Source organism: Malus sylvestris, chromosome 3 (assembly GCF_916048215.2).
Source record: "Malus sylvestris chromosome 3, drMalSylv7.2, whole genome shotgun sequence".
Taxonomy (NCBI): Eukaryota; Viridiplantae; Streptophyta; class Magnoliopsida; order Rosales; family Rosaceae; genus Malus; species Malus sylvestris.
In genome coordinates, this window is record NC_062262.1 from 16,407,781 (window position 1) to 16,417,489 (window position 9,709).

The following is a 9,709-nucleotide window of genomic DNA, read 5'->3' on the forward strand; positions in this document are numbered from 1 at the left end:
GTGGAGGAGACGAATGAGGTGGATTAGGGAGGTGAAGAGCGAGGAGTGGAAGAGATCAAGAAGTCAAAGAGGGATGGGGAAAAGAACAAGTTTTTTTTTAAATTTTTAAATTTTTCTAATATCCATGTGGGTCCATATTGACACATGACGCCCAATCATTGTTCACCTGATGCTCAGTCATTGTTGACATGGCTCCACGTTATCAGTTAACGGAAGTTCAAACAGAACATTTAACGGATGTATGAAAGTGTTCCAAAATTATGACTTTAGATAACAGACTGGAATGAAAAATACTTCATGTATGAAATGTTGAAAGTAAGAAAAAAATCAGGATACTAAATTGAGATTTAGCTTAAAAAAAAACATAAATGCGATAATAATCCGACCTTATGCGTATCGAATATGAATCGATAAGTTGAATCCGGTGATCCGAGCTACAATTTGAATCCGGTAATCTGAGCTACAATTCAAATAAAAAAAATCAATTCTAAACGGATCCCAATATGAATTGAGAGTAATTTGCTTTGAATTCAATCAATTTACAAGTCTAATAGAAACACACACTGCTAGGGACATTCAATAGCGGAGCCAGAAAATTTTTCTTGGGTGGGCTAACTAAAATTATTAGCATGTAATCTTATGAATTTTTTTTTTTTGCCTACATAAAATTATATAGTAATCTACATAAAAGTAAGAACATGAAGTTATTGAACAAAAAAAAAAGTAAGAACATGAAGTACTGATCCAAACAAGTTTATTAATTACTTTCCAACTAATTTTTACACAAATAAAACATGCATACAAAAAAGCAATAGAAAGAGAACAAATATTATCACTTTTGTTGATAACAAGTACCCAAAAGAAAAAAAGGTTAGGGGATACCAATTCAAGTCGTGCCGTAGATATATGGAATGAAATTGAAATCTTTTGTTATTATTAAAATCGATATTGTTGTTGAGCCCTTTTTATTAGTTACAAATACAAGAACCATGAAACATGGACTATTCCCGTAATCTTTAACCATAATAGACAAATTCAAGGACTAAAAAAAAATTAACCTAACAATTGAATCAAGAAATAATTTAAATGAAGACATGAAGAGCATACCTAGTGTTGAATTTCATTAGAAAATAATTTGATGGTGATTCATAGTTTTTCTTTTCTTAGGGTAGAGGGTTTAATTTTTTTGTTTTGAACGAATAGGGTAAAAAGCATGGGGAATAGGAGAAACCTAATTATGTATTAATTTACCATTTTTACTTTTAGCCTAAAAATAATAAAATAATATATAAGGTAATAAAAGTATTATTTATAAATTAAGAAACACATTAACTAATAATTTTGGCAAGATTTGGGTGGGCTATTATACATACAATAAGCAACAACAAACTCATATATAAACTATTATACCAGCAGTTTGTTAAAATCCTCCCTAGGCTACAGCCCACTGTAGCCGTGGGTGTAGCTCCGCCAGTGGGACATTGAAAAGAATTCGAAACACTCGTAGGATCAAGTTTTTGTACGATTCCTTGTATTTTTTTATAGTTCAAATTATGATATTCATTTATAAAGGAATTTGTTTATCATTGTAACTAAATGTGCGGAATGCCCTTTTTCTTTTCAACTAGGATGAGATTTCCACCAAGATTTTTATAAAGGTCTATTATTTTGTAGGAGGTGGATTGTTTGCCCTCCCATATCTATGTTCTTCCTATCCCCTTCTGTTTGTGTGGTCACGGTTAACCTACGTCAATATTTTATATATTTTTATTATAAAAATAATAAAATAAAAGGTAATAGGAATATAAAATGTTGACGTGGCTTAACCGTGACCACACAAAACAGAAGGGGATGGAACAATGAAAATAAGAGGGCAGACAATCCACCTCCTATTTTTCCCGTGTCCTTGTTATTTTATCACACACCCCAATGTCAAGTTTGACTCACCGGTGACCAAGGTATAAAATATCTATGATATCGGAAATATTGGTAATTCAAAAATACGGAAATTTCGATGGAAATATCGGGATATTATCGATATCGATAAAAATTGAATAAAAACCACGGAAATTGTAAGAAAAACTTGTAAATTTTTATTGAAACTTTGCAAGATGTTTATTTAGTCAAATATCTATTAGTTTATCACAAAAAATTGGAAGGAAATGCATTGCATGATAGATATAACTGATTTAAGTTGATTATATAATGAGCTAGCAAACATTGTGAGTGTAGAAAATATGTAGTAATTAATGAAAGAAGTTTAAACACACCATAATCATTTATATATAATGAATTAGTACAATATTTTACACTTTATACATTGCATGGTAAGATACATGAGTGACTTAGCAAGGTCTAAAATATCAATGATATCAAAAATATCGGTAGTCCAAAAAAATATCGGTAATCCAAAAACACAGAAATTTCATAGAAAATATCGGGATATTATGGATATTTTAGACCATGCCGGTGACAACGAAAATCGTCACCTTCCCCTTTCCTTACAATACAGAAAAATAAAATATAAAAAAAGGTACAAAATAATTAGTAAATCAGAATTCAAACAGCTCCATGAGACTTCGATCGCGATCGAAGTAGAGAGCTTGCAGAGCCCCAAACCCTAACTCTCGACGATCGGAACCATCGATGGCGATACTCTACGCCGTGGTGGCTCGAGGCACGGTGGTGTTGGCTGAGTTCAGCGCGGTTACAGGGAACACAGGGGCCGTGGCTCGGCGGATCTGCGAAAAGCTTCCGTCGGAGGCCGATGCTAGGGTTTGCTTCTCCCAAGATCGATACATCTTCCACATACTCAGAGCCGATGGCCTCACTTTTCTCTGTATGGCCAACGACACCTTCGGCAGTGCGTAACGTATTTCCTTCAATTGTATTCTTCAATTTCGCTATCGGAATTCCATTTTTTTGTGTGTGGGCTTTATGGGTTGTGAGTGTGTTGGTGAATTTCTGTTGATCCAGGGAGAATACCCTTTTCGTACTTGGAGGATATTCATATGAGGTTCATGAAAAATTATGGCAGAGTTGCCCCTTATGCTCCGGCTTATGCGATGAACGACGAATTTTCGAGGGTGTTGCATCAACAAATGGAGTTTTTCTCCAGTAATCCTAGCGCCGATACTCTCAACCGTGTGAGAGGCGAAGTTGGTGAGGTAATTTTGTTGTGCTTCTCTGGAAGTTTGGTCATTAGGTTATTTTAACTCTAGTTGTTTCGCAATTTGCCCGTTACATTGGTTCGGGAAAAATAAGCGTTTCAAGAGAACACATCTGTTATTTGAAAGCAAGTCAGTTGGTGTTGCAACCGAATAATTATCGAGACATTCACAGATAGTTTGCTGTCTCATTGCACAAAATATTATACCAAAGCATTTAATTTATAGCATTCAAAGTTAAACGAAACTCTGTTCATTGCTAGGTTGATGTTTCATTCTTCAATGCCATTCTAGTTTATGCTTATTTTGTTCTAACGGCCACTTTCTGGTATCTAGATACGAACTGTAATGGTGGACAACATAGAAAAGATATTGGATAGGGGTGACCGTATCGATCTTCTTGTTGACAAAACTGCAACTATGCAAGATGGTGCATTTCACTTCAAGAAGCAGTCTAAACGCCTTCGTCGAGCTCTGTGGATGAAAAATGCCAAGCTCTTGTAAGTTATTTTGATATGCATATATGATATGATGGGGACTTGTAGACTTATATTTTGGAAGGAATTCACTGAAAACATAAAAGCCCATACACCCATAAGGAAAGAAGGAGGTAACAAAAAGATCATTTGAAAAGCTCTGAATTCAACACTAAGTAAAGAAAATCAAACATGAAATTTCTCTTTTCTGAATAATTTTTATAAGTATTTGATTGAGAAAGAAAACGCAGAAGTCAAAATTTTACAGGGGCAAAACAGCGGAAAGCTAATTGCAGGTATGCCAGTAATAGTGGTATCAATTTGCAATCACGAGCCCGAAATCAAAAACCTTGAAGAGCAAGATAACTCCTACAATAGTTGAAGCCACATTGTTGATCAATTAATGATCAAGAAAGCTTAACAAGTGCTAGGGTTTGAAAGTTAGGGAGCTCATCCTTGTCACCCAATTAGGTATAGACAACGGTTATGGCAGGCGGGTAACCACGGTTATTTACCCATAACCGTTTATGCTCATACCCGCATAACCGTTTACGTAATTGCCTAAACGGTTATACCCATTCCCATAATTGCGTACCCATTTAACTGTAACCATTTAATTCCCATTTACCCATTTACCCTTTTTAACCCGTTTATCTTTCTTTTCTTTTTTTTACCATTACCCCCTTTTTCACCGTTCTACATGTTTTTTAATAACTTGAAAATTAAAAAAAAATTGTCATAATTTTTCTTTTTTTTTTACAATTAAACATCGTTATAGGTACATTAATCATACATTTCCGTATTTTAATTTTTTAAGTCCTTATACCATCCCAATAATTAAAATAATAGTTTACGGACGATATTTTTAACTGTTACCAATGAAGGTAAATATAATATTTGCTAAGTATTATTGGATTACAAAAATTGTTTAGAAGACATTTTTGTCAAAGCATTTTTGTCAATTTCACGGTTACCCGCAAGAAATTTAAATTAATTTGGCGAATTCCTTGATGATGAGAATCATCATTCCTGTAGTAGTGTTATTGAGAAAATGACCGATGAATTCCTTGCTAATTTATTAGGTGCTAAGTATTATTGGATCAAGAACATGGTTTGTGTTAGTTTTACATATATAAAATAAATGAATAAACGGATATCTGTTTATAACCACGGTTAATACCCATAACCGCCAATTTAAATTTCGCGGGTAAACGGTCATATCCATAACCGTTTATTTATCTAAACGGTTACCCATAACCGTAACCGTTTAATTTAAATGGGCGGGTAACCACGGTTACCCATAAGCAATGGGTATTTGCTCATCCCTACCCCCAATGCATATGAATTTAATTTCGCAGTTGACAATATCATGCTCCAAGTTTATTATAAATCTGTAGTTTGTTATGCCCACTGCCTTCTTGAAATGACGTTTTGATTTTTATAAACACGAGAATCATTAAGTTTTGCGCTGCTACAAATGTTTTTGAATGCTGCTGGATTTTTTTTTTCAATGAGTAAGATATTGACTTTATTAACAAGATCTAATATTTTGATTTCATAATCAACTCCAAAATCCCTGGGTGATAAGCACTAACTGCTTTGCCTTGCTGAACTGTATAGCCTTTGTATTTCCCATGTTATAAAGATACAAAAAACTACATGATATTATATCATGTTTCCATGCTTTGTTAGATTGGTATCGCAATTCCCAGTTCAGTGCATTGAAGGTTGTCTAATCCTTACAGGGCCCTGTTGACATGCTTGATTGTCGTGCTTCTGTACATCATAATAGCTGCTTGTTGTGGAGGCATCACACTACCTTCATGCAGATCTTGACTAATTCGATTCTTGCTCAAATTTCTGCTGAGGTATGGAACAGTTACTTTGAGATTATTCAAGTCAATATATACGGAAAGGGATTCCAGTGCTTGATGGTTCAAATTTTTTGTGTGTATATGGAAGTGAAATATATTATACTTTGCATTGTACCAGTGAATTGCTGAGATTTTTTCGGGAAGTCTGTCAAGTTGTTCTTACAGTGCTTCATATCATCTTTGTATTTTTTTGAAACACTATGGTTAGTAAATTATCATTGATTGTGAAAACTTAACTACTACTAGTTACGGTCTTTTTGACGATTTCTAGCTGTAGATGGTAGCAAAATGCATATACCACCACGAGGTTCCAATATCTGTCGATAAGCTTCCTCAATACGCATTATAATCCCTATCTATGTAGCATCTGATTCGTTAGTCGTGTAGGAGGTTGTTTGCATTGAGATGCCTAAATATTTGTTTGGTCATTGGTTTGGCACAAATTTTATTTACAAGGGATTAAATGACTGGTGGCTGTGCCATACAAACTTCTACCTACCTAGCTGAGGCCTGTTTGGTGTTTTCGGTTTTCATTTTTTGTTAATGCTTGCGCAATGCAGCACTTTGTTTATAAGCAGGCCCACGTATTCTTTTCTCCTTTGGTCGAAAGTGGCGAGTGATTTTCTAGTTAGCTTGATCACACTGGTACACTAAGTTTCATAATACAAATAAAAGAATGTTGAAAAATGTATTTCTTTCTCTACTTTATGAAATGTGGTGTGCCGGTTTGTATTCTAGGTACATGAAAAAATGTCGCATTGGCGGCAGAGGCTATAGGCCTTCGTGATGGTCCTTACGAATTTATATGGTTTTTATCACAAATAATCCGTGACATTGTCTTAACTCATCATTTTGGTCCCTCAGTTTTAAAATAAAAAAATTTGGTCTCTAACATTCAATGTTATACGTCAATGTGGTCCTTCCATTAATAATCTGTTAATTTTTCGCACTGTTTTAAAAATCTCCGTCTAGTGCCATCTAGGCCCTATCTAGGTGTTAGGCGACTGATTACCGTCTTGATTAATACCCAGGCGTTAGAAAATTAGGAAAATGCGCTTAGACTTGCTAAGGCGTCCGTCTAGGTTGCAACTTATTCAGATAAAAAATAGATAAATTTCATTTTGCATTTTTTTTTAATAAATTGTAAGATGCTTGTTGAGTACTTAAAGGGGTGGTATTGGTATGATTACCATACCAAAACCCATGCACCAATTACCATACCAAACTTTGGGTATAACAAAATCTATTACCATTACTGTGCCAAACTTTTTGTATACCGAATTTAGGCATGCCAAATAGTTTGGTTGGCATCGTATAATATTGGTAATTACCACTTTGTTTTGGGTCATTCTTTTGGGCCAAAATTTGATTTTGTTTTTTTTCAACCCAATTCAAGGCCCAAACGTGTTTTGGCCACTATCTTTGGGTTTCTAAAACTTTTTTATTTAATTATGAGAAATTTATAGAGATTCATTTAAGAAACAAGAAGTAAATAGATGGAAGAATTGCTGAAAGAACCCAACATCCCTAAAAAAAATAGTACAAAGATTTCTAAATTCCATCTCTACATTCTTTAAAATTGTACAAAAATTAACATGATAGACAAAGCCAGGGAGAAAGACATCCTAATTTGATGAAGGAGAAGATGAGATGGATTGCAAAGAGAGAGAGTTGTCGGAACAGGAGCAACATAGATGAAGTCGATGGCTAGATGAGTGAAAAGATAAAGAGTCGCAGCGCAAGAAAGCTTAGGTTTTTTTTATTGGGAAAGTAGAGGTTAGAGGGTGAGATGATTGGATAAATGACTAGGAAAAAAAATATAAAGTGCGTATATAATGATAATAATACCTAATTATATATATATATAAATGAATAAATAAATGATATAATATTATAGTAGTGGTACAGTACCGTATACCATTGGTAATGGTTTTGAATACCATTACCGTATCATTACCAATGGTACAAATTTTTTGGCCTAACTTTGGTATGATATGGTAATTTGGCAAAAAATTGCACCCCTATTTAAATGAACACACATTATATGCTTATTCCATATGTTTTCATTATATTCCAAAACTTCATAATGTATATGTCATTCTATTTTGTAGTTTATGATAACATCATATATAAAATATATAAACAGACACTTATTTACATGAAATATAATAGATTTATTTAAATCCGTCTAGTCTGTCTAGGCAGGCCCCGTCTAACCATCTTGGCGCTAAGCCTCAGTCCGCCACCCGACTAGCGCCTATCTTCTTCTAGTACATTTTTTTTCGTAAAAAACGCACATTGTGTCCCTAGTGACCTTTTAATGGAAAATAATTTTTGTCAAATCACCTCACCACTACTTAGTTCACTAGCTTCACCTTTTCTCTCCACTTTTTTCCCTTTTTTGTTGAATTTGGCAACAACATTTGTGATTGTTTCCCTTCTAAAAGCTAAAGCAAGGCCTTTTCCCACTTACAAAAAAAAAAAAAAAAAAAAAAAATTGTAACAATAGTTCTTAAAAAAAACTTAATTGGAGCAATACTCCATCAATTAAAAATTCATGATCATTGCCCTTAACTCATCAACATGTGCAGTTACAGTAATTTTCATCAACTTTGTCATAATTCTGTCAAAATGAGTCATCTTCGAATGCCCATTGCTACAATTGAGTTAAGGTTGAGGGACCATCGCTCCAATTAGGTTAAAGTTGAGAGACCATTTCTCCAATTGAATTATAGTTGAGGAACCACTGCTACAGTTTTTCTCATCTGGTTTTCCATATTTACCCCTTGATTAAGTCTCATGTGCCTTGCATGTGACCATTTTGACGGAAGTCGTAGCAGGGTTGATGAAAACGACCATAGCTACATATTTTGATGAGTTAAGGAACCAATGGTCATAGATTTTTAGTTGAGTAATCATTACTCCATTTGGATTAAACATAAGGAACCATTGTTATAATTTCCTCTACAAAAAATACCCAATCAAGTTAGTAAATGATTTTTTGCATAATGCTAATTTTACTGGAAAAATAACCTGAATAATAAAATAAGTTTGGTTAATTATAGTCCTATCCACACACCTAGTCATAAAAAAGGGGAACTTTAATGAAAAGCTCCCGGTACTGTTCACTTCAACGAAAAACCACATTTTAACACTAAAAAGTCAACCCTAATACTATTCACTTTACCCTTTATTTTGTCCTTATCGTTAAAACTCAAAGTTTTCAATCATTTTCATTAGTTTTCCTTAAAAAGAAAAAAAAATCCGATTATATAACTTTGACCACTACCGAATTGACAAAATGACACATGTTCAAATACATTAAAAAAAAAAAACCTAATGAAAATGGCTTAAAAACTTTGAGTTTTAACGATAAGAACAAAATAAAGGGTAGTGAACAGTATCAAGATTGACTTTTTAGTGTAAAAATATGGTTTTTCGTTAAAGTAAATAGTACCGGAAGTTTTTCGTTAAAGTTCTCTAAAAAAAACATCTGTTAACTTGCATATCTCATTGTAATAGCATTACCATAACAAAAGAAATATCCCATCGGTCACAACTGCATGCCCATGCAATTCCAAAAGCATTAAATAAGAACGCCATTTAATGCTACAGTTTAGTGGTATTCCTCTTCACTTATAAGTAAGAGGTTATATATTCGATTATCGTAAAAAGCGAACCTTAAACCATATTATTACTAGCCCGTTATGAGGCTAAGTCCACCCCCTCTCTCTTAATCACAATATTGCTTGTTAAAAATATTATTAAAAAAAAAAAACAAAAACAACAAACATCACATGTGTTTCGAATGCAAAAACAAAAAAACGTAAATATTTGGCCACTTTTCAAAGATGTGCAAAACACAACCAAGCTGCCAAATTTTCACCAAATCCTTCAAGGCTTCCACGACATTCCTCTCTTTACAAGTGACGTGAAAATTTTAGGTATAGATTGTGACTGAAATTGGTGCTTGGGTTCGGGCTATCAAAAGTATAGGCAAATCATGGAAAGACGATAAAACTCACTATATTTTGGAGGCTTTTTAGATTTGCAAAATTTCTCTTGCATGCTCACAATTCACCAAAATTTACTCATGGTCCACCAAAGTTTAATGACTCTTCACGAGTTTCATAGTTTGAATCCTAATCTAAGCATAATTGAATCTCCCTCGCCAAAATCCCCAATTGCTAAG

General features: G+C 33.8%; 1 protein-coding gene across 1 annotated transcript; it reads left to right on the forward strand.

The window, feature by feature from the left end:
• Positions 1-2,532: 2,532 nt before the first annotated feature.
• LOC126615583 (vesicle-associated membrane protein 714) lies at positions 2,533-5,748 on the forward strand. The gene is made up of 4 exons (XM_050283434.1): positions 2,533-2,863; positions 2,977-3,167; positions 3,504-3,667; positions 5,389-5,748. Exons 1-4 carry the CDS (start codon positions 2,647-2,649, stop codon positions 5,477-5,479), a joined length of 663 nt encoding a protein of 220 aa, XP_050139391.1. The 5' UTR covers positions 2,533-2,646; the 3' UTR covers positions 5,480-5,748.
• Positions 5,749-9,709: the final 3,961 nt, after the last annotated feature.

Coding starts and splice junctions, on each gene's coding strand:
- LOC126615583 (XM_050283434.1), top strand. CDS start 2,647: ATGGCGATACTCTACGCCGTGGTGGCTCGAGGCACGGTGGTGTTGGCT. Junction 2,864..2,976: donor GGCCAACGACACCTTCGGCA/GTGCGTAACGTA, acceptor CTGTTGATCCAG/GGAGAATACCCTTTTCGTAC. Junction 3,168..3,503: donor TGAGAGGCGAAGTTGGTGAG/GTAATTTTGTTG, acceptor TCTGGTATCTAG/ATACGAACTGTAATGGTGGA.